General features: G+C 40.8%; 1 protein-coding gene across 2 annotated transcripts in view; it reads left to right on the top strand.

Moving 5' to 3' along the window:
- rora (RAR related orphan receptor A) overlaps positions 1–26,375 on the top strand; it is a 200,124-nt gene that overhangs the window by 127,686 nt on the left and 46,063 nt on the right. The window contains exon 2 of one of the 2 annotated variants that reach the window (XM_004069638.4): positions 11,430–11,459. In XM_004069638.4, coding sequence (XP_004069686.1) covers positions 11,430–11,459 — 30 coding nt within the window. Of the gene's footprint in view, positions 1–11,429; positions 11,460–24,532; positions 25,589–26,375 lie in introns of those variants that run through there. The other variant, XM_011476114.3, reaches the window with a different exon arrangement.

Below are 26,375 nucleotides of genomic sequence, written 5' to 3'. Positions count from 1 at the left end.
CCCTTTGCTTTTCAAACGCTTTGAAGCCGCTGATCCCATCAGTACGCCCTTTGAAAATGTTTGTCCACTCTGTCAGTAAAAAAAATTGACTTCCAGAACCTTCTAGTGAATTTGCTATACACGTAGACAACCCGTACAAAGAGACAGAAAGAAAAAGTGTTGCGTAGAAAAATTGCTGTCACAAAGAAAATATGAGGGAGACGGAGACGAGCCTGAACAGCAGAGGAAACCAAAAAACCTAGTCACTGTATGAGAAGAATAGCAAGACAACCCGTAGGTATTGGGCTGCTAGGTGCATCTCCTAACAAGCTGACTGTTCAAAGGCTTTTTAGTGCTCTAGAGAACATGAAAGACGTGTTTAAAAATTTAAAAGCCCGATCTGTTCCAGTGCTATGGAGCGGCAGAGGGAAGCAGATTTTTACGTCGCCATAATTCCCCAGTTGCTTGCTTTGTAAATTAATTAAGATGTTTATGACAGCTGCTTGCACCTAATGGAATGCTTATAGAGTATGCTATTAATTATTACTGCTGACCACGGCTGCAAGCTTTCAAATTGCTGAGAATGTATGGCTGTGTGGATGCAGCAGCCTCCACCTCGCACCCCTCTTGACTCTGCAATTGCATTGAATATCATTGAACCGTCTGCGCATTCAATGGAGACGCCTGATATGTGTACGGGCCTATTAGTGGTTCTGATGTGCTGAGCTTTTCTTGTGTCTGGCCAGCTTCACTCCGCTGTATAACAATGAGAGAGAAATTGTAAAAAGTGAAATCCAAATTTTCAAAATAATATGATAAATTCACTTTTTACTTCTCACTTTTGGGGCATTTGCACCATAAACTATAGCTGACCTCAGACGCAAGAAAGGAATCCAGCAGTTTTCTGTTTTTTTGTTTTTTTTATCTTGCTGCAAGTTTGTGAGCTTTCACCAAGAAACACACAAAAACCAAAAAAAAAAACAGCAACAACAAAAAAACAACTCTCCTCTCAGCGTGCAATTACTTAACGTCTAATTATAGTGTCTTTTCAAATGACTTCACCACAAGTCCCTTCCTCAAAGAGTTATTTGCAGTCCTTTAAGAACTCCATTGAAAGTAGGAAGCTTTGCAGCAGTAGGATAAATTGTCACATAGGGAAAACAATAGGAATTGTATGTGCTTTTAACTTTCACGTTTTGGTCAACAATATGAAAAAAAAAACTAAAAATAAATTCTGCAGCTTTTAAGGCAATATCCCTTTAGGGTTGCAAATATAAAATAAAAAAAGGAAAGATTAAAAAATGTGTTCTGATTCTATTTTGTCTAAAAGTAACTATTTTATAAGTAATGTCAAGTTAGTTCCCCTCATTTTGCTTGTTTTAATTTTTTTGTCATCAGGTGTCCCTATCACTATACAACCACTTTAGATTCAGTGAAATAAAAGACATTAACTTTTTTTTTACTTCAACTGCTGTAAGAAAACTGTAAACACAGAAACTGACGGACCTCAGGGGTTTGGTAGCTGTCATGGTGCCTCGCTGATGGAAAGTTGCGCAGTTTCCAGACAGGTGCTCCAGTTGGCATCCCGTTACCCTGCAATCAATGGGACAAATAAATAACTCAACACAGCTCACTCATTACTCCATGTGAGGTAAATTTGTATCCTTGTCTCTCTTCAGAGAGGAGGCATCATGTTTCTGCTCTGCAGAGCTTTAGCCCGTGTTATCCTCCGATTACATTTACATAAAGGATGCAGCAGGGAGGGAGAATGCTACAAACTGATGCACACTCCACCTGCACCACAAGAGGCAATGTGTGAAATATGTATTCCGTCTTTTATCAATCTCTTCATCTGCGGCGCTGGGTTATCCTCATGTGGAACATCCTCCGCTGTGTTAGCTTTGAAAACAGAGGAGGAAACCATGATCTTTGTTCTATTAATCATAGTCCATGTCCATGACTGTCCCGTTACCACACATGTGTTATTACTGAGTGTTTGTGATTGAAGCATGGCACTTCTGCCTGGATGTGGAGAAGTGGCTCTGCTGATGAACTCCCTGCCAACAGGACTACCTTTGATCTCCATGGAGCACGGAGGGCTTACAGAACTTGCACGTTTTAATTATGAAAAACATGAAAAATAGATGCTGATCTAAGTGCCGACCAAAGCTGCAGTGATGCGCAGGAGCTGAGTGCTCGCTAGTATGCCTCCACTCCTTCCTTCCCTTACATCCTTCGATGCTTCAAATTCCAACCTCCAGTCTCTGTGACTCTGTTCGATACTGCAGAAAGGCAAAAATGACAAGTTGGTGATATTAATTAGTGGATTGACACACATGTAATTCATCTCTGAGGAAGTTTTCATTACATGCGAGGCTTCAGAGGGGCAGTTTGGCTTATTGGCAAGTGCTTAGACCAGACCTAATGGGGCTGCAGTTCCCTCCCTTTTGAGCAATTAAAGCCAAGTCCTTATCAGCAGAGCCGCAAGTCCACTGTTGTGAAACCTTGACTTCCAACACACTCTCAAAGAACAATCCTTCCCTACAGACTCAGGTTCATTAGACCAGTTTTCTGTACTGAGCTTTCCTGGATGAGAACGGAGACTGAGTGACTGATGATAATGAAAGGTTTTCTGTATAATTCTGAGTCAGCCTTTATAAAACTGATGATTATACACGCAGGCCTGAACTCATTGTCATTGCAGTTTTGCTAACAGATGTCCCCCATTCTCTTTAAGCTGCCATCGCCACAATAATGCATTGCTGTGGACATGCTAGTGGAGAAAAACCCCCGTCTTTAGCCGTGCTTCAGCTGTTGACAAATGAAACCTTTAGTAAAAGCCGTCTATCTCTGTGGTTTCCTGAGGTAGGTGGATCAATCTTTGCAAGCATGCACAGAAACTAAAAAGAAGACTAAAACAAGAGGAAGCATGTGATTTCACGTAAACTGAACATCGGAGATGGTTTTTGTTCAGCGGCATGCTGTGTGTCATGAATATTTAAATGCTTCTGAATAGGTTGGCTTGCTGGGGTGCATCTCTTTTGGCCAACTGTAAAACTTTTTACAACAAGCTATTATTGTATAACAGGAAAACTTGCTCCAGGATCAGGCGATAACTGTCTCATCTCTTTAAATTTCAACCTGTAGACCAGTAACATCTTATAAAATGAACTGAAATGGTCAGAAATGCAGTATACACTCTGCTCTCAACATTTCAATGTCCCAATGAAGACCTCTATGTAGTGAGTTTGTGTTATTATACAATTTGAAATAAAGAACCAGGAGAGAAAAAAGCCAAAGCAGTCCTTCAATGTGTGTGTGTGTTTTTCACCCTTTATTTTTTTACAGCACAGGCTCTAAGGCTATAGGGTTTCATGTGGTGTTGAGACTGGATCAGTGGGAGATTACCACCAGGTTGGCAACCTCTGGTGCAAAGAGTACACAAAGGTCTGCTCTGTGTTCCTGGCCTGTCTTTGACCAACTCCCAGGGCCCTCCTGCCCACCGTAAACTCAGAGAATAATCCATTTATCCAATTTTAGTAAAAATTGTTGACAAAAACATTGTTGTAATGGTAACAAATGCTTTCAAACTGAATTGATTTCTGTGGAATACTTTAGTGATCTCTTTAGTGTATTTTTTTGTTTTTTTTATCAGTTCATGTACCACTATGCTGGATAAGGAAAACTGAGTCGTAAATGTTATTGCTACTGGGTAATAATGTCTCTGTCTCCAAATAGTCATTAAACCTCAGTTTGATGCCATGCTAGAGTCTTGGACATTGTGCAAGTGAGTCATTTTCAAGTGCTCAGTTAAGTGAACCTTAGCAGCGGTGTCTTCCCAATAACAATAGCACTTATCGCCGTAGTCCCAGTGGTACAATTAAAATTCCGTACGAGTCTTCAGTCTGCCTCCCAGCCATGCCTGCTGTTTTTCAGCCCTCCTGGGCCACGTAAATTCCTCTGCTGCAATGTATAATTCACGAGCCACCAAACAGAGTTGACGACTCACCTGGAGACTTGCAGGCCCATCAATGCAGAACTGCATTGGGAAGGATGTTGCGCAGGAGCAGTGAGACATTTGTAGGGGGTCGAGGTACATTTGGCGTGGAGCCTCAAGACAGCCCAGGCTTTTATGATCTCAGGGTCACCCTGATAATGTCACTCTTCCACTGGGACTCTCCAGCCTCTTGCCTCTCGCAGTAAGGCATGTATCCTTTTATTTTTTCCTGACCTTTCTCCTTTCGTCTTCTAAAAGACAGTTGTGGTGTCCTCTAAAACTAATTTGGATGTATATCTTCTATTTGCAGACAATTCCATAGCGATGCATTGAAGTAACCTGTAGAGCCTCAGAGTGGTTGCTTTTAGTTAAAACCAATTAGAAATGACCAGAAATAACAGCGCCTGGAGACAGAGAAGTCATTTTTCTTTAAGCCTCCCCAGAGAATTTGCCTCTCCATGGATTAAGTGTTTTAGTACATTTGGGGGCAGCTGATTAGAATCATTGTGCTTTTTTAATCATTACATTTTTGCATTTATATTTTATGGCTGAAAACAGCTAATAAGACTAAGTGTGTCACAGAAAAAGGGAGGGTGACTTAAATGACTTTGTGCATAAAACTTGGCCTTCACAGCACGAGACTGAAGTCTGTAGATTTCATGGATGATGGCGTTATTGGCACCTTCTTTGTTTTGTTTATTGACTGTGTTTATAGTCTTTTTCTTATCACGTTCTGTTAGTCATATTTCCTGTTTTATTTTGAAGGCTGTCACATTCCACATCATTTTGCTTCCTGTTAATGTTAACCCCTGATGCCATGTTTATTCTGATTTTTTCTATTTCATCACAACCTGTTGTTTTGACTTTAAAAATTGCTTCTAAAACAGTAAAATATTTTTTTATTCACTTCACCATCACCATAAATCATGTTTATTTTTTATTTTTATAAGTATATTAGCAAATAAATATAGCAGAACATTTTTTTAAGGGCATCACTTAAAATCTGGGTGTTGGGGAACTTTTTTATTATGATTACTATTTTTACTATTTATTTTATTTTATTTAAATCAATTTCAGATGTTCTGTAATAGGAAAAGTGGTCTATGAATAACAGTAAGTTTAAACTGTATTGAGAGTGGCTAAACCCACCATTCTTAAGCCATCTTGGGCATACAGGAAGCAGGATGCTACAAAAAAAACTAAAATATTCATCAAATCTGTCATGAACCGACAATAAGTACATATTTCATGAACTTTTGTTAATTTTGTATCTTAAAGTAATTAACTTCAAAATGTGGGTACTGTTAGCATTCCTTAGGCTTACATTGCTGACCCGTAACTGAAGTAGGCGTGTAGCCAGCTCCTCACAGGACCCACACTTGCTCTTCCTGCAATTGGGTTTTTTTGCGCCGTCTGTGTCCTTGTGTGTGGCAGGCGTGCAGCGGTGGCATGTGGAGCAAGCAGCAGGAAGTTAGCCTCCCTGTCTCCCCAGTCTGAGCAGTGAATGAGGATAAGTGAGGAGCGCCAGTCAATGAATCAAGCAGCAGGAAGGGAGCAGCCAGGGGGGAGTGTGACGTCCCCACGGGAGAGGCCTCGCATTAGGAACTTCCTCGTCTGTGTGTTTCTGGCACAGGTTAAATGGATCGCTCCCATTAGCGCTCTGAGAGGACAGCTCCATTATATGAAGGAGACTGTAACTTTGAATGTCACGGCGCAACAACCCCAGAGCACGCATCGTCTACCAGGGAGGCAGGGTGACAATAACCATCCATGATAATCATTCGCTGTCAGCCTGAAAGGAACCTGAAATTATGACGTACAGTCTGCCGTGTGCCTCAGACTTCATTACAGCGCTGTCACTTTGAGTCGCCTGCGACGGCACCGTGCTTCACAGCCCGCTGCTGCGCCCCGGCTGCCAAAACCTCAGACTCTCCTCCAGCCTCAGTGGCATGTTTACAGGATGTGTGCCCCCTGCAGATAAATGTCGAGGAGGTTAACCCCAAGTTGCTTGCGTGCTGTCTCTCTACCTCCATGTCTCATGAGAACATTTGCTCAGTTGTTTACTGATGCAAGGGAAAATATGACTGATCAAAGGCCACGTGGTGACAACCGTCCCCTCCTTCCATTATGACATACGGTTACACAGAAATTAAAATTCTGTTTAAGGTTCATAAATACTGCCTTGTCTTTTTTCAACCAATAATTTCTGTTGGTACACAGAAATGTTTATGAACTTCAAAGCAGTTTTGATGGCAGCCAAGGAGAATTTCACCTCCAGACTGACCTCTGAACTTGCCCCCCAGCAGATGAGACAGACGCTGGCAGACATTGCAAATGTCCATGCCCAGAGCAGGCTCCTTTCCTTCTCACCGCCTGACTCCCCTCATTGTATATGTTGCCCCTTCTCCTTCCCACCTCCAATCAAGGGGCTCCGAATGACCCACGGCTGTCCTGCTTCTCCTAACTTGCATAGCAACAGGCTGGGTGAAAATTGGCTACCAGCAAGAAAAAAATGGAAGACTACTGTTTTGTTTTCACCTGGTGGGTGGGGGTGATGCTTGCATTGGTATACTGTCTACCACAAACAAAGTCAACCAGTGAAACCTTTAGGAGGTGAGAAAAAAAATCACTTTCCCTTAAAAATCCTGATGACACAAGAAATCTGCAGCACAAAAAAGTCAAAGAATGTTGCAAGGACTTGTTGACCCTCCTTTGTTGTCATGATGGAGCATGATTGAATGTGTTTATTACAATCTGCACAATAACATGTTTCTTTTTAGAAAAACCTATGAGTAAAGAAAGATACAAACAAAAGTCTGTTTTTGTTGTGGAACTGAATGCTTGCGATGAGAAAGACGAAGGGAAACTGTTGGGAGGTAATTATTCATTTAAGGCTTAAATAGTTATAAAATAATTTTGCAACATCAGGGCCAGTGGCCAGGGCTTTATACACACACTGATATTTCCCCCCCCAAATTACATTTAATTACATTTCCACTAATAGCACCAACACAAGTTGTGCAGGTTACTAGACTTTTGAGTATGTGTTATGACAACCCCACATTGCTGGCCTCTAAGTACATTCAAATTATTCTTTATTTCATTAGTGCTTCACAACAGCCACTGCTCACCCAAAGTATTATCCATAAAAGATACATAATAAATATAAAGATAGTAAAAATTACTTGATAAATCAATCTGTAAAGCAAACACTATAATGCCAGAGTAATATTATGTACTAGTCTTCCAGCAAAATGTTAGTTTACTCAGGAAGTAGATTATTTTAAAGCCGCAGAAAAAGAGGGATTTTCCCTCTGCCTACACCTTGTACGTGGGATAGCTGTGGAGACCACAAAGGTCGATTTGACCTTTGAATAAATAAAATTCACATGCACCGTGGTGCAGAGGTAAAGCAGTTGACCCCCGATTGGAGGATCGCAGGCTCTGTCCCGCCAATGTCCACCCAAGTGTCTTTGGGCAAGACGTTGAACCACACATTGCTTTTGATGGCTGTAAGTTGGTGCCAGTGTTAGAAAACAGAGCCATCAACGGTATGAATGTGTGTGCATGGAGGTGCATGGGACTGAAATGTGCTTTGGGGCTTAAATCGAGGTAGAAAAACGCTAAATAAGTACACAGTCCCTTTGTTTATTGGGAGGGGATGAGTTCCATGAATTCCCCTTTGATAAATGAAATCTGTGAAGTAGAATTACAGATGTCTTCCTGGCTAAAACCTCCTACTACATACTTAATATACATTTCTCAGACAGATAAAACATTTTGACACTTTTCTCTCCTGTTAAAACTCTCATATTTCAAACTTTCGCAGTAAAATAAGTCCCGTCTCTCTGTGATCAAAGATTTATGTAAATGTGGAAAGCTGAGTGTATTCTGTACAGGAGATATGGCACCTAGGAGATTGAGTGACAAGGTCAACAGCCAATCAGGATACAGAAAATAGTGCGCTGTAAAAAAATAATGAGGGACCATTGTGAATGCTGTTTACTGTTTAGTACAACAAAACAAAAAAACAAAAAAAACTGATAAAGTTTAAAAATCATGTTCAGTAACATTGGCACAGCTGTCTTTTGTGCAAGGTGAAAGTGTTTAGGGGCTGTTATTACTAAATTTCTTGTCATAGGTCTTACAGTTGTCAACAAAATGACAAGATTTGGTTCAATAATGGTAGAACTGATGCTCACTCCGTCCTGGATCTGATGGCGTTTGATAGAAAGGTTTAATAGTAAGGTTAAAGGGTTTTACCAGAAAGTGTGATCACACTCTGGTTGCATCATACAGGGTTTAATGGTCTAATACAATCTTACCAGAACATCACTTTGGCCAAAATTTTTAGGATTCAGATAATACAAATAAAGAAGGTATGACTTGATTAAAGCTTATTTGTGCATGATGTCACAGTTGGACTGGACATGCGGTTTTAGCCGAGAGGACAAATGAATGCTAGAATCAGAATGCCAGCCCCTTAGGTGACTGTTTCTCCTCTTTCTGCTCAATGGAGTTTGTGTCATTTATGGACTTTGTGTGTGTACATCTACAGCAGACTGAAGGGCTTATTGTTTTCCCCCTTTTTGGTCTTTGACTCGTTTCCCCTCAAACGTGTCTGTAACATTGTTATCTCCGGCCAGACGCCTTTCACATAGAGAGTTATTGAATCGCATCAACTCGGAATCTCCCGAGTTTCAGATGCAAGCTGCAGAAAAATTAGCCATTGCTTCCGCATGACAAGTGGGATCTATTAGTGTGGTTCCATCCTCCAAAGCATGAGCATCCAACCGCCCGCAGGGGACATCAGCTTACTGCAAGTTTTTTCCACGCCAGGCTCCAGGGGCATTAGACCAATGCTGCAGATAGGAAAAAACAGTCAGACCCACAGCTAAATAAAAAGTGACGGATTCAATGGGTTGACTCTTTAAAGGGTGACGGTGGGCATTATTAGTGATTGCAGAGCAGCTCCACCTCCGTTTGAGACAGGTCCAGCTCAAAACGTCCATCTATCTTCTATCCCTACTTAGTCCTCTACAGCTGTCCCAGCTTCTTCAAGGCGAAGGGTGGGTACGCCTTGGACAGTTCCCTAGTCCATTGCAGGGACACAAACTCACCCACACACACTTAGGGACAGTTTAGAGCAGGGGTGTCAAACTCATTTTCACCGAGGGCCACATCAGCATAGTGGCTGTCCTCAAAGGGCTAGATTTAACTTATACATGTAACCAAATAACGAAAAATAAACGTAACTACTCCTCAATGTTAAATAACTCATTATTTAGTTATTATGAAGTGACAATTCCAGTTGCATGGAAAACATATGTTTGCTTGTTACTTTAGCATAAATCCTTTTACATTTGATTCTGTCAGGTTAGGTTACAAGGACAGTGTTTAAATCCTAATGTATAGTTGACCAATCCCATATTTCAAGTCGGATTCCCCCTAGATATGAATAAATACACACCAATTTTTATTTTTATTTTAAGAGATTAAAAACTTGTAGGCTCTCGCGGGCCACAGAAAATGACATGGAGGGCCACATTTGGCCACCGGGCCTTGACTTTGACACACGTGGTTTAGAGTAAGCAATTAAACATGTTTTGGACTGTGGGAGGAAGTCAGAGTGCCTGGAGAAAACTAATCCATGGACAGGAAGCACATGCAATTTCCATACAATGAGGACTCAGCTGGGATTTGAACCAGAGCCTGTTGCTGACAGGCAAGAGTGCTAACCATTACACCTTACTTCATAAATGTTGTCATTATGAGAGTTTTCTTCCTGGCCATCTGTTTGTTGTTTAAACAAACCCAGCGTTGTCACAGAGATGCTCACGAGTCCCTTTTTTGCAACTCCAAGTCAACCTGAAGTCTTTGCATTTAGAGTCCCACTCTGATCATATTTTAAACTGTAAAAAGTGTTCCCAATGGTCTTTTAATTAGGATTATGGCGTTTTCTAGGACATAGTAGTTTCTGCAAAGCAACAGGAGTTCATTTGAAATTTGCCTCTGAGTTGTAGGTGGGAACAATCCCACCCCCATTTCCCATCACCAATCTCTTTACACTAACAGCTCCTCACACCCCCAACCTGGCATTATCGGTGCAACGAAAATAGCGAGCATTGAAGCAGTATTGAAGCTATTCAGTTTTTAGCCAGATATCACCTCAGACAAGGAAAACAAAGAAACACATGGATCGATCAGAGTGGAGCGGAGCAAAGAGCTTGAGGCCTGCTGATTATAGCTTTTACGTCACAACTACAAGCTTTTTTTGAACAGCATTTTATTCATCTGCTCCTGATTCAAAACGACATGAAAAAAACAAATACTCAGAAATGCAATTTTAATCTTAATTTTCTAAATATATGTCCTGCATCATAAGCAATATGCCACAAGATTGTGTGAAAAACACCAAAAAAACATTTTCTATCAGTGGGTCTTTAAGTTCAAGGCAAGTGTCAAGTCTTGAGCTGTAAATTTCAAGTCGAGTCTTAAGCCCCAAAGATTGAATAAAAAATTTAATTTTTATGGTTGCAAATTGTCTGTTAACTTCTTTTAAACAACTTGGAGACACAAGAACAGAAATGGTTCATCTTTCTGTATTATCAATGCAAAAGGTTTGTACAGAGACCTTTTTTCAGTCGAGACAGCAATATCCATGAGCTAAAAAATAAGAATAAACAAGTGAATATTGTTCACAAGTCTCAAGTCTCTACATATGAGACATAATTGCGACTCAAGTCTGAGTGTCAAGTCCAAGTCCTGTCGTCTGCACTGTCAAACCTTGAGGTTTAGCTGATCCTGTCTTTGTCTCTTTCATAGCAAAAACAATAATAAATTACTGAAAACAAAATTGTTCAACCAATAAATTCAAATATACAAACCAAGACTTACAAATGACACCATGGGGACCAGTTTTTCTTCAAAATACACTTATTTAAAACAATAAAGTGTTCAGAAGTAAAACTGCAGTTCAGGTCATTTTTGTGGTGTAGGTTTTATTGATTAAAATATTTGTGCCATTATTTGATGTTTTCAAACATATTTTTGCACCCCGCCTGATCTAGCTGACAGTATCTCTTTAGAAGCAGAATTGACTAACATTGAGGTCAACGCACCTCCAGTCCTCGAAGGGCCCCAGGCTCAGTCATGTGTTCAGGCTCATCCACAGTGGCTACACAACACATTAGCATTCCAAATGCTGCCGCTTTTCCTTAAAATTTTCTTTTGTTGCCTGCAGAGTGCAGAGTTTCAACTGCCTTTTTGTATGGACATTTGTTAGGCACAAGCCAACACTCATTACTACGTGGGTCTTCCTCCTGAATGATTTTGTTCTATTGAATGCTCACTTTTCTTTTTTTCTTTTTTCACATTCCTATCAGCAGGGTCAGGTGTTAAATATCCTTTCTGTGCAAAAATTTTATAATTTGTTTTTTTTCTTTCTTTGCAGGGATCTCGGTAGCAAAGAAGACGCACACCTGTAAGTATGAACCGATTTTTTCTTTTATAAAAAATAAAGATACAAGGCAGGATCAACATTTTTTAAGTTGATAAAAAAGGGTAATCTGTTTCATCTTTGCTTACAAGTACACTTTTGCTTTAAAAAGTCAACGCCGTCCTTCAGATCTGAGCCAGTCACTCGTTCTAATTTGTGTGGCTTCATTGCCATACTGTAGAGAATATGCTGATAACCCTAGAGAGGAAATTAAAATGATGTGCAGTCCTATGACTGCTTGAATATCATGCACATTTGAAGCAGGCAGTAAAGCACCTCTTTGTTTCCTGCAAGGCCTTGCAGCTGAGCAACACGGATGTGGTGCTTTGTGGTGGTTTGCAGCCTTAAAGGCTGCACTATCTACTAGAGGTTGTATTCTGCAGTGCAGATAATATCAAAAAAATAAAATAAAATACAGAGACTGCATGTGGCACATGCCTGAAACCTAAACATTTTTTTTGCAACATACATAACTCAGAAACACTCTGCCTTTCAATTTCAGTTTGCACATTAGGAAGCGATGAGCAGCCAAACCTGGAGAAATCAATGATCTCCAGGAGCCTTGTACAGTATTCCGACACACATGCAGAGCAATCGAAAACGGCACTTGAAAAAGGCTTTTTTGTGTGTGTGTTGTTCTGCGTGCGTGCTTGTAACCATGCAAACGTGTGTGCTAAAACCCCTCTGTGTGAGTGAAAGAGAGTAGCCCTGAAGGCTATTCTTTTGCTCTGATCACTCTGATGAAACTTGTGGAGAGGGGAGGCCAGAGGGCTTTTCTGTAACAGCGGTCAGAGTCTTTCACTTTGTGAGAGGCTGCATCTCCCCCTGTTAAACACCCGCGCTTCTCTGTTACATCAGACAGCGGGGCAAAAGATATGATCTTCACTGCTGACAGCTCTACCTTCCTCAAACAGCCCCGTCAAAATATCAGTTTGATTGTGTGTAAAGCAATTTGCTTGTCTGGAAGGGCCTTGGTATTGTTTTTAGGTGTTCTGGGGCGTTTTGTGCGTCAGTTTGTGTTTGAGTGAAAAGATCTCTGAGGTAACTAGAAACGCTTAAACCCACAACCGCACTATCTCAATTAGTTAGACTCTAAGCACCTCTAGACTGAGGGGACAAATCAAAGAGCATGATTTAAGAGTCTCTGGTTGAAAGCCCTGAGCAGAAACCACACTATCTCATTTCATTAGAAATATTCAAATCAATTTGAGGAAATCAAAGTAAAACCCCTTAACAAGTACTTGATTGGTGTGCCTTACAGACAGGAAGCGACTGCTGTCAGAGCCGTGTGCACCAGAGGAGGTTCAAGGGGCCGGTTAATGGCCATTGAGCTTGTAGAGGGAAGATCTTTCTTCTTTTTCTGTCCTTTTTTTTTTTTTGTGGTGATTACATGGCTTGTGGAGTAATAATGAGGGAGATGTCTCTGTCCTGTTTGGTTATACGCAGAACGTTGATCCAGTCCTGTTCCTGGAGTGAAAACATTGGCTTTCCCGGTCCACCCTGCCTCTCATAATGTGAGCTGGGCTGCATGTGTGCGCCAGAATGCGAGCATGTGTGTTTAGCAAGTCTTCCCAGTCCAACCCAGACCTCGGGGATGGGCTGTGTCTGACAAACTCCCCACTCTGCCTGAGTGATCAAACTGCTGGAAGCTCCCCGCCATGCCAGTCCCCTCATCAATATAAATTACAGGGGCAGCTGTTCACTGGCAGGCTCCTCTCCTTTCCTCTCCTCCATCTACCCAAATTCACTAATCATTGAGCCATCAGAAGGTGAGGCACTCTAGATGAAAACGGATACTTATGTCATTGCGCCAATGGCTGTGATGTCCACTCCTTATCCAGTCCTCACATAGATTTATTGTCACCCTCAGACCTGTTTTCTTCTCTTTATCTTTCTGCTATTCTCTTTTCATTTCAAGAGAAAGGGGCCGCCCCCACTCTGCCTTTTCTACCACAAGGCTGTAATTTTCAGCAAGAAGTCAACTGTGGTTTTCCTGCACATTTCCTTGGCAGTTTAACTTATAACACGTTAAAAAGACATCTGTCACACACGCCTGCTAGATACAGAACGAATAACTTTACATTTTCCTGATTGTGTTTCTTGAATGCGATACTGTAGAGGTTAATGCCAGCCTCCTGTTATTGTCTGCAGTTTTCCGAGGTTTTGATCTGAGCTTAAGAAATAACATGGCTTGAATTTATACCATATTTTTCTACACGCGGCCTATAGGGCACATCGGAATATAAGGGGCATTGTCAATTAAAGGTCTATTTTCAAGCCTATGTCACATATCAGCCGCACCAAACTATGAGACGCATAAGGCAAGACAAAAAAAAGGAGATAAGTCCACCATTCAGTCACTTTTAACTGCAGTCACAGTAACTACTTGTTTTTTTTTAGCTTTTTCGCAATACCTGGAACTCCCAACTTTGTTTGCAAAAAAAAAATTGACTGATACTACTTAAACAAACGTTACTGTGACTACGCTAACTCCCAACCTTGTTATTAAAGACGTTTAAAAAAAGAATCTGATATCGCTACATATTAGCCGCGGTAGCCTTTTCACAATACCTGTAACTCGTACCCTTGATTGCAATATAAAAAGAATAGACTGATACTGCTAAAACTAACGTTTTTGTGACTACGCTAACTCCCAACCAGAAATAATTCATATCTATGACACTCTGGATTATAAGATGAACTGTTGTCAAAAAAAATAAACTAAGCCTTTTAAGAGGGCTATGTAGTGTGGAGAATACGGTACTTGTTCAGAGGATGCAATGTCACTTTATAAAATTAATTAATACTGTTTAAACTGGTTTTCTTTTTCTTTTCAGGCAAAAATATTTTTGTTTATTTGTTAGTTTCTAATGGAAGAATTCAGCACTTTAATTATTTTACCGTCCACCTTTGTTTGGTCTAAATTACAAACGACAGGAACAAAAGTTTCATAATCAAACCAAAGTTTTGGTATTCAAGTTGGACAAAATGATCCACCTTGAATCAAGTTCAATCATAACCTATTGAATCAAAATGGAATTCAGAAATTTCCCAGAGATCCTCATCCCTAGTGGTGCTTGCTTTCTGTGAGATGAGTTTCTGTTTTGACCTGTTGAGAGGGTTTAGTGAGGAGCAAAGGCTCAGATGCAGCAGCTGATTACAGTTAGATTAGACGTCTCACCTCTAATCTACCATCAGCAGTCTGGGGCTGTGTCTCACAGTTGGTATCACAAAGAACTAGCCAGAACACACATTAATACACACACACACACAGGTCATGTAGTCATGATGCTCTACAGTGCAGATCTCCTGATTAAGTTGAACTAATCCTCTTGCACTCTTGCAGCTGGAGGTGTATCATATACCAACTGTGGGCTGGTGGTTTAGATCGCAATACTCATTGACAAAAAGATTTAGGTAAATCGTTATTTAACGTTTCCTTCAGATGAACTAAAAAAAACAAGATCACAATTTGTAGAAACACATATGAAGCAAAATAACAGAAATAATTGTAATGCCTCTTTGACAAGAGGTGAAGCATCTTCTATTATAAAGCAAATACCAGTTGACAGCCTTTTACTGACTAGTTTGATGGACTCTACCTGGATATTAAAGAAGCTATAGGTATCCAAACAGCTGTTACAATAGTTCACAGTCAAGATAAAAGTCATAATTATTCATACTCACCTAATTGGTTTTAATTCTATTGTTGTTGTTTTTTCCATGTTAGCATTATTTTCAGGTAACAAAGATAAAATCCATCCATATCTGACCATAAAGGTAAACTGGCCCTTAAAATTGGCCCCAAAATACAAAACAACATTAACAAAGCTTTCAAGAAGGTGATGATATATGTTTTTTTTTAATCAATATTTAAAACTATATTCAAACAGAATCTAAAAAAAACTAAATACTATGGACTTAAAGCCTGCTTAATAAGTTGAGCTTTGCATTTTTCTTTTATATTTTTCTGTCAGTTTTCAGTTAATCAAACATGAGATTTATGGCCCCTAATAGTGCTGTACATTGCCAATTTAGGAGAATAATATGTCCCAGTTGCTGTCTAATTTTGCTTGGCAACAGGCGCACTCCTGTGGAACCGCCCGGAGCAGTGTGAGTTGTCTCTGCATAGATCAGTGTTCCATGCTCAGTGGTTGTTTGAAGGTATTTCATCACTTTGTTGCCTTGATTCAGCTCTGTGGGGATTTGTTAGTTGCACTCATGTGGGAAGTGCATCCAGAACATTGTTAAGCTCGGGCTGATAATGAAGATCAGCCAGCCAGAGTCCCCTGAGCTGCTCAGAGTGAGATAGTCTAGTGGGGCGTCGACATAGCAGGACACACACACACACACACACACACAGTTGTATGCATGGACACAAAGGAATCATCAGCACAAATCATACACTGAAGTGTGTTAGAGTAAAACACACTTTACAGTGCCACGCATGCTGCACAGCAGATTGCTATCAGAAGTGTTGTAATATTGTGTTTTTGCACATTATTTCAGGTTTGTAAAATTGCTTTTATGTTTTTTAAATGTCTTGTTTTTTTTTCTTCATTTTAATCCTGATGTGCTTTTGTTGGGCTTGAAAATGACAATGACCCCACAACACCTAACCTCGCTTTCTGTGGAAAGTTATTTGGTTCTCAGCATGGCACTAAAACTGGTTGTTTCCTCTTCTCTGGGAGAAAGGCTGAATGCCTAAATTGACTTATTTTTTCTTTCTCTGTACTGTAGGTTATGTTTTACCCTACTCTATTTGTTTGTTGGACAAAAGGAATATTTTCATTTTGGACATTTTGGTTTATTCTATAATATATATATATTTTTTTTTAAATAGGTCAGTGTAATCACAGCGGTGAGAAATGAACAGTCACTGAATAAGAGAAATCAATAAAGCTATCTATTTGTCATAAACCAGGCCAACGTGATTTTTCTCAATTTTTTTCTCTCCTGCCATGTCTTTTCCTCTCCGACTCAATATGGCAAGTCCTCATTTTTCAGTAAAATCATTATGACTGCCATTTTCTAAAATTGCAAATGGCCTTTCTACATACTCTTTCCCCGGATAAGTTTCTACGGCCAAAGACTCTTCTTTTTTATTACGCCTCTGTGGCTGAGAGTAGTATATGAGGGTGAGTTTAGCGAGGGGAACTGTGAGGGTGCAGTGCAGGTTTTTTGTGATCGCAGGCTGCTCTGCTTTTGTTGGCTCTTAATCTGGTTCTTCTTCTGGCGCCCGGCTATTTCAGAGAATTTGAGCTGGAGCGAGGAGAGACTTCGTCAGCTTTTTTTTTTTTCTTTTTTCCTTAGCCATCCCCCCTTTGTGTCTCATGCAAAACTGAAGGGCCCTGCCTGCGAGCGTTGTCAGACCGAAAAACAAGAATAAGTGACATATGACAAGGACACAATGCTTGAATGGGCCAACTAAAGTAAGTGGCCCCCATCTGCTGCAGGCGATTTCTCTTACGCCGGCTGCCTGACGCCTCAGGTGAAAGGGACCCGGAGAAAGAGGGCTGTGCTGCGATGCGGCGGCTTCTGCCAGACGCAACATTTGGCATAGCTGGGAGGTCACGTCCAGCCACACGATCGCAGCGCCACACAGTAAGCCAGCTTTCACGCACAGGCGCAGGTTATCCGTCTCCCATCAGGTTTCCGATGCTTCATTACTTATAAGGCGTTTGCATTCAGGTGTAGGACCCAAATGTCAACTTTTAATAAAGGGTGACAGAAACAGAGGTCATAACTTATCCAGAAATGTCTTAGAAATCAACATTGCCCTTTGTCGATACACCACCAAATTTCAAAATTGTCTATTTGATGCTAAAACATTTCAAACTAACCAAATCAAATAATAGTAGTTCCAATATTACTTATTTATTTTTGATGTATCTCACAGTGTAAATACCATTTATTTCCAGATCAATATTAATCACAGCAGAACATCAAAGAAAAAAAGAACACAAACTGCATAATTAAGTACAGAAAGTGAATTAAATTAGTTGAAGATGAAATACTTTTGGCAAAAACATGTTAATCTGTTCAGAAGAAAAAAACAAAGTTGCACATACTGTACAAAGAAGAAAGCACATGTGCTCACAAAAGCTTTGGGTGATATTATACATTGACATTTGTGCTGATGGCATTGTACCCATTTTGTTGAATCTGCTTTATTAGAGGAAAGCTGTTTTCTTCCACGTTGCTATTAATTTGTGTTTCTGTGGGCGTGCAGCGCCAGAACAGAGAGATGCACTTAGCCTATTGTGAAGTTAGCCGTCATCATTAAGATTCTGCAGATAACAGGCATGCGGATTTCTACTGCTCAGCATTATAGGATCCCAGACATCAAAGGAAAGTTTTCCTTCTACTGTGTCTGCGGCAGCGTTGAGGGGAGGGAAAAGAAACGAGAAGGGAAAAGGGAAAAAACAGGTAGGGAGACAGTTGGGAAAATAAATCAGACGGAGAAAGAGAGGGAAAAGAAACCTGTATACTGTAAAAGCGGGAGTCAGGTGACACATGCTCTTTAACACATTTAATGCTGTACAGGGTCAATGCAAACGGAAATGTATGTTTAATTTCATTGAGAGCCACAGATCTTACATTTACACATTTACAGCAAATAAATAAATGTATTTAAAGGGTTATTCATCAGGTGCTTTAATAATTAAACCTGCAAAATCAAGGGCAAATAAGATGGTGAAGTTGAATTGGTAATTAAAAGGGCAATCATGTTTTGGCCATCACTCACAATGATAGTTGTTGTTGTATTTATTTGCACACATACCTAATGTGACCTATTGACCTCACATACTAAGTGTTATATATATTATGAATGTATTTATATATATATATATATATATATATATATATATATATATATATATATATATATATATATATATATATATATATATATATTTGTAAATTAAAGCAATTCAATGTATGCAACACGTTTGACCCCTGCCTCAGAGCTTATAGCAAAATATTGTTTTTTATTTTTCTAAATTGGATTTTAAAAATAATAAAGATTTGGAATATTCCAAATAAATAACAATGTAATGTAGGTCATTTTTGACACATTAAATGGGTGCAAGGGTATGAAAAAAAATTAAATATCCCTTCAAAGAAATCCTATTTGTGTACTCTGATTACCATCATATAATTGTAAACGTTATACTTGTATTGTTTTTACTTTATCACCATCATCATAAAACCTACCTTTAAGTCTCCACAATATTACAGTGCTTTTTATGATAACACCAAACATTCTCCCGCAACTCCTGCAGCGGCGATATCCACTTCTATTACAATGAAGTTTGCCTTAATTCCTATTACTACCTCTTTCAGCATGGTGCCATTATGCTTGTGCTGTTACATCAGAGGGAGCTGTTCTACACACAGAGTATTGAATTTACAAGAGCGAGAAATATGCTGTTCACCAGTATTGTGCTGGATTACAGAATCAAGGTCGACTCACAAGACACAGAGCAGCATTATCCCTTAATCCTGTGTTTTGGTTTCAAATAGCCTTTTTACACCTAATCTTCAAAAGTAAAATGACAAACATGAATACTGATGTAGGTATTTAAATGTGCATTACCTGCATAGTTAAGGTCAAAGGCTTATGTGGCCTGAAAATGGATCTATGTTTGTTTGCTAGTTTGGATTTCCTTTTTGCCGCTGTATTATTGAGGAGTCGCGCATTTCCTCAGGTGATAACTTTTGCGAACTTTTCTCTCAATGACCGTTTTAGTTTTACACACTGAGGGTAGCTGTTTCCGTCTCCCCCTTTTACTTCTCACCAAGTTTAGTTCAGGCTGCTGCACTGGGGCACTTGGAGGACAAGCTCCACTGAGTCAACAGATAATGTGAGGTAACAGCTTACATTACTAAGGCAGCATCTCCCTCTTGACCAAGCTGGTCTTAGCATGTCTGTCAGGCTCAGCTGCAGCAGAGCTGGAGGAAACTTAAAGGTGCTGTGAAAGACTAAAAGTGGGCCAGCCGCTTCTGCCTCCTGTTGACCTACCTTGTTCAGAGGGTCCAGGTACAGACGGATGACAGGACTCCTCCTCGGTGGACCACATTACTAATGTGTGAGGGTGCAAGAGGAATACATCCTGTGATGAATCGCTCTCTTGCACCAATGGCATCCTCATAAGTCAAGAGTAAAAGTGTTGAGAGCACGCTTAGTGGAGAGATCCTACATCCCATCCACCTCGGAGAAACTCCATCCAGGCTCGATGGAGGAGAGGTACAGAGAAGGCCAACTGGTGCACATCATGCATTGCCTGAGGATCTCCCTCAATCTTGGAAGACATCAGTCCCTTAATGGGTCACTTTTTTCTTCTTCAAAAAGTTACTTTCATGCCTGAATAGACCTAATGAATGGTTGTGTTGAACAAGATTGCCCCAGTGGACCATCTACTCACCTGAAGTCAATGTCTTTTAATTTATGCTGAAAGATTTTTGTTTTACAGTGAAGAAGTTAAAGCAAAAGTCTTTGTTAACTTTCTACTGGCTAGAACACTTCATATAGGAAACAATAGAAAACAATCATTTTTAAATTTGTTTTACCTTTTTGTCTTAAACAATTCTCTGTTATCTTGTTTTCTTCTCGCCGTAAGCCAGAAGGTTAAACTATTTTAGTTTACACGCAAACCTCCCCCTCGGAGATGTTGTTAGGCTATACCATTGATGTTGGGGGAGTGTGTAAATTTGAAGCTGGGTAATACATCACACACACCAGGGGGTCTCCCTGGTATGCTCCTCAATAATGAAGTTCATTCGTTAACTTCTCCCTCAAAGGCCAAGTTCCCCTGCTGCCCTTTTCAACAGCCACCGCAACTCTTACCAGTCACACCACTAATAGAAGAAAATAATAATAACTAAACAAAAAAGGAAAAGAAAAGACACATCATGGTGCTTTTTCCTCTGACAGGCTCATTGGGTACCTTCGTAGAGCATGAAGAATAAGCAGGTCCATTACCAATCCCTCATGCCTGGTTATAGCCATAATTATCACAGGGAAAATGACTTGCCCTGTTTGGTTTGTCGTTGAGGAGCTGCACCTTCCTAATCACCTCCTCCTTCCCTCCTGCCGTCCTCATGCCATGGAGATGGAGATGGGTTTGGAGGAGTCGTGCCAGTTCATTAGAATTCACAGGGTTCCACCTCCCTGCCTAGCCAAGCTAAGCCTCTCACACAGGCTGCCATGCCTGCGATAATCTCCTCTCCTCGTTCCCTTTCGCTCCTTCTCTTTCTATCCGCCTATCCCTCTCCTTTCTGTCCCCAAGGGTAGCCTCACACAAAGGAGCCGCATTGTTAAATTTGATTTCTATTGATCTTTTGAAAAATATTTCCGCAAGATATACTATAAAGCAATCTGGCAGTGCCAATGAGAGCTGTTTACCACAGTCTTTTACATCTGATAAACCACATCAATAAACTGATTTATTGCAGTCACCTCAGTGATGAGAAGCTTCTTGAGCTGCTGGATGAGAAGAACGTGGTTTTCCAAATCAACTTTTAGCTTCTGCGAACAGATTCTACTCTGAAAAGGTAGAAAGAAACCAGCCTCGCTTAAAATTATTTCCCAGCAACTCAACACGCCTTAACTGAAAAGCATGCATAAATATTGATTTTGATTATGAAGTGCATCATTGATTTCTACATTCAGGGAATTTAGGAAAGAATTAGGTGTGCAACAAATAATCAACTTATTCGATTGATCAATTTATATTCCCACAATTATTTGTTTAATGTTATGTCCTTGATTGCAGGTTTGCTATATTCAACTAGAAATATTCATTGAGTAGCGTTTGGCTGACTGGGTTTCAGAGTGCACTGGTGGGGTTATCCACCATTACTGGAACAGTAACTGAAGATCATAGCTTTACTTCTATCCACCATAAAAACAGAAAGCTTTTGTTTTGTTTAAAACAAGAGAAATAGATTTTATTTTTTGTAAGAATCCCTTTAGATGAAGCAGAGTTACGAGTCTACTGTACGCAAGGTTTCGTCTGGTCACTACAGGAGTACTTCATGTTTTTTCTTTTTCTCCTCATAAAACATGATGATTCAATTGAATTGGATTGCAGTGGTCTGACTTTTTACATTAGCTAACAAACATTTCAGTGTATATCTATAAATATCTGTGGCACTAAAACAAAAGGCTATAGCCTTGTCAGAAATTGACTATAAGATCTGTGTTGTTGATTGTGATTACATGACAGTTGACAAGTGCACACCTCACCTGTGTAGGAATAAAATGCTTTCATATCTCTTCCTTTTGACCCTACTTTTCTATAAATATCGTGTTTGTGTGCTTGTGTTGACAGGGAGAGTGAGAGCAGTGCTGATCTGGCCCTGGGGCTCCTGTGCACATAAAGGATGAAGGGCATTGTATATCGCCATTAATCTCTAGTCATGAGGTCTCAGTATAACTATAAAAATTGCAAAAGGCGTTATGTTTACTTACTGCTGTTACCTATCACTGTGAGATGCATCGCAGCGCTCCATAGAAAATCCATTAGTCATAATGAGTTAACAGCTTTTCCTATAGCAGCGTGGCAGCGCTGCTGTGCAGGAACTTTCTCTGCTCTTATTTAAACCAATCTTTAAACAGCAATCCTCTGGATACAGTCCAGAAATGTCCTTTCTTTCCACTGAAATAGATATTTCCTGTGTTGTCTCTGTGATTTATGAAGTCTCTCCACAAGTGGGAGCCCCGAGGAAATTGCCTGAAATGGCTCCAAATTGGTTTATGATTGTGTGGTGCGGCCTGGTGCTGTTATGGTTCGGATATTATGCCCTCCATTCCTTCGCATCTATATTAAACTGATATGTCTTGTTTCTGGCGAGTGCCTGTTGAAGCTGTTAGGTTTAAGTCTGCTTTAGCCTAGCTGGGCACAGCAAAACACCCGAGTGGCTTCAAACTCATCTCACACGGGTGGGACTCGGAATGAATATGTCGGGAAAAGTACTTTTCTTGTGGGATCAAAGGACCACAGAGCGGAAAGGCGTGCAGGCGACAGGTCAGCCACCACCGTCTGGACTCGTAAGGGTTAATGTGGATCAGCTGCAGTGTGAGTCTGTGCATGGAATGGCTACTGACAGACTGCTAATGAGGCCATTATCAGGTCTCATCCTCTCCTCCAGGGGCACCGGTGGATGTTCGGTACCACATCTCAATTGAATTTCATTCCACAGGGCTTGTTTACAGTAAAATGCATTTGTCTGAATTCATTCATGTGCACTGTGGGCTGCATGACTCAGCAAATCTGCCGAAATTTCCTGTTCTGTGCCTGTTTCAGCTCAGTTTGTGCACATCTATTGTGTTTACTTAAATGCTTCAGCATCCCTGTAACAGATTTAAGGATTATAATCTGAGTTGTAAAGAAATTTTAATAAGAAGAACCTGTTTGATGTCACGGCTTTATTGCTCACAAACATTCACAGCTGACCACCAGCGCTCTCATCTATGAGCAAGCAAATATGTAGCAGCGGCGTATTGACTTTCTATCACGGGGAAGTGCATTTTTCCAGGAATAATTCAAACTAAGGCTAATAAAGCAGCACTGGAAAACTGTTCAAATAACAGGTTTTGATACTGTTTTTCTGTAAAATGGCAAAAATTTGGAAGTGCTGCAAGGCCTTTCTCTGCCCTCCAAAAAAATTTTTTTCTTTTCTTACATCATTTGTGTTAGTTTTACCTTAATTTTTTAGACATCTCCTCCATTTAAATGCTCAGTGTATGAATTGGGCAATTCTCCTGCAGTTGTCCAATTGCATTGTGGGTGTGGAATAACCAGCCAAAAGGTGCGACTTTGTTTACTTTTCTTTCTTCAGCCTTCCTCGGTTTTCAAGCCTCATTGTTGCACCGCTCTCTGAAGTAAAAGAGTGATACAGCAGGCACTTCCTGAGAGACAACCACACGTGGTGACAGTTAGGCATGTTTTTGCGTGGGCCGTGGTCCTGACTCATCTGGAGAACTTTAAAGATCTTGGGAGGAATCGCTGACATCAAAGTCTCTTCTGCATCATTGTTTTGAACAGTTTACATATCCGTCACCCATTTAAAGTCCTTTTCTCACTCCCTTGCTGCACTCTATCAGCCCGAGTTGTACTTTGTTGGTAATGACAGCGAGCAAGAAGAGACCACTGTTGTTAGAGTTAATGTGTTCAGTGAATCTAATGGATCATAGAAGCAAGCTGCTAAATCTTAAATTCTGTTGTATATGTGGTAAAAACAATCCTACATTTAATCAAACACAATAGATGCTATGAAAAATTGCTTTGATCCTTTTTTTATTGTGCTCATAACCATTGTCATTCATTCATCTTCTTCCATTTATTCTCTTTTGGGGTCACGGGGCTGCTGGAGCCTATCCCGGCCACTTGTGGGTGAAGACAGGGGGCACCCTGGACAGGTTGCCAGTCTGTCGCATGGTAGAGCATCCACAATCACACCTAGTAACCAGTTAACCTATGAAGCATGTTTTTGGACCGTGGGAGGAATACATGCACGGGGAGAACATGCAAACTCCACACAGAAAGGTCCCCCATTGATGTTCTGGTTCAGGTCCCCCAGCCAGGACTTGAACCGGGCGCCTTTTTGCTGTGAGGCAAGAGAGCTAACCACTGTGCCACCGTGCACCCCTTTCATCTTTCTAAATGGGATTATTTTGAAAAGGCAAATCAGCTAAAATCTCTTCTTTTTATTTATTAGATTGCTGAACTTATTGCATGACTTAATTTCTTACAAGTAGCCTTTTTTTTCTTCTCGGTTTTAAAGTGTTTTATTGCGCCATTTTTACATCTCCAGTATTATTTAAATAATTTACACTTTCATGCCCTGTTTAAATGTTTTTAGCAGATTTTCTTAATGCCTTGTGAGGTAGATCAATGTTCAAAAGCTGTTTTTTATTTCTCAAAGATCTTTTCTGACATCTCGTAGAATTTTTTAAAATCAAAATATCACATTTTTAAGTTAAAGACTTAGCCAAGAAAATTGCTTTTTTCAATCAGAAAACTGAAGAAAAAAAACACATTTAGTATCCAAAACTTAGATTTGCAAATTTGCAATGTTTTTGGTGTAAAACATATATTTTCTAATTTTACATTTTGGAAATATTTCCGTGTCTAAAATCAAGGCTTGTGTGATGTTTGTCTTGAAACAAGATGATATGAGCGCCAGCTTGCCAAATGGTTATTGGCCAAGGCTGGATTGCACTAAAACCAGAATATTGTATCAGAGAGAGGCAGCTGGTTAGGAGTCAGAACAGATTATCATATGAGAGAGGATGAATGAGGAGAGGGGGGAGGAGAAAAAGCAGCAGAGACTGGAATGGAAAGCAGGGGGCGAGAGTGAGGAGCACAGGAGGAGGAGGATAGCAAGAAACGCTTCGTTTGGTCGCTATGGGGCGGAGGGGATCATCCAAACCGCTCCATCACTATCTCCTCTCCTTCACCTGTCGGGAAGATAGGGTTTGCGTGCAACAAAGGGGGTGTATATCCTCAGAGAGGTCACAGGAAGACGCTGAGGTCTCACTCATCTTCTCTCTGTGAAGGGCCTACTGCTGCTTGCAGACATCTGGCCTCACACTGATCTCTCATATCCAGACATGGAGGAGGAGCTCTCCTATCTTTCCATCCTTTTTTACTCACATCTTTTTGCATTTTCATAAAAAAAATTTATTCTTTTGCTTTTTACCAAATTCTTTTTAGGTCAAAAAAAGTGGAATGTGGAAACTCACTTTCTGTTTTCTGACCTAAGAAAGATAAACTTCTGAAGATAGCTGGGCTGTGCTGTGTCTAGCAAGCTGGCACACAAGACTGCAATCAGTGGGAAGAGGGCCAGCTTCCCTGCCTGAGCTTTCAGCGCCCCTACTGGCTGCACGCTGTGCCAATCAAAGGCCGGTGGGTGGGGAGCAGTCAGACACGAGCGCTGATGTCACAGTCACATGGATTCTGGTGTGGTCATGCTCGGAGGCTGAGAGGCAGAGCTGTGCTGGCCAGCTGCTGCTGAGACAGCAGTGGAGGGCTTTGCGCTGGTGCTACTTCTTCTCTTATGGACTCGAAGCTTAATGATGTATTTTGTGATTTCAGCTATGAAAGGTAAGAGCGCGCGCGAGGAGACTGGATGGGGACTGGATGGGGAGGGGGGGGGGGGGGGTCGGTGCATGCCGATCCTGCTGCCAGAGTAACAAGTAGCGCGGCTCCGCTATTCATAGCCTGCCAACTCTTTGCATTTCATTTGCAAGGCATGAGTGTGACAGAGGAGGGAGGGAGACGTACAGTAACAGAGCTTCCGATTGTGTCCGAGTCACTTATGACGTGGTGGTTCTTTTACGCAGCTTTTGTTTTAATAAAACTTAGAAAATAAAGATTAATAACAGATTTTTGGCATTTACTTTTAGTTTTTTTTTTAAATACAGGTTAACAGTTAGTCTGGCTGCTACTGTTCAGTCAGTGGGGGGCGGGTGGAAACCGCAGCGGCCTGTTCTTGTTTTTGATTTGACGGCTCTGAGTCTGACAAAAACACTATTGTGCAGAAAGTTTTATTTTTCTTTTAAAACATAACAGCTCCCTTGTACATTCATTTTTTGTTGTTTATGCATGTAAATGTATTTCCGAGGGCGTGCAGCCTCTGTTCCACTGTCCTGCCCTCGCTGTCACCGTCCAGAGCGCACAGGAAGATGCGCGCCGGGGGTGACCGTTGCGCGCACCGGCTCCGTCTGACAGATGATACCGGTGGAGGTGTGTGTGTGTGTGTGTGTGTGTGGGTGTGTGTGTGTGTGTGTGTGTGTGTGGGTGTGTGTGTGTGTTTCTTTGCTCCACTGACCCATTTTTTGTGTGTGTGGAAGGGGGTGGGGGATAGTGGGGTTTACATGTGTGACCATAA

This window comes from Oryzias latipes, chromosome 6 (assembly GCF_002234675.1).
Source record: "Oryzias latipes chromosome 6, ASM223467v1".
Classification (NCBI taxonomy): Eukaryota; Metazoa; Chordata; class Actinopteri; order Beloniformes; family Adrianichthyidae; genus Oryzias; species Oryzias latipes.
The sequence above is the reverse complement of the archived record's forward strand: the minus strand, read 5'-3'. Positions and strand labels throughout refer to the sequence as shown.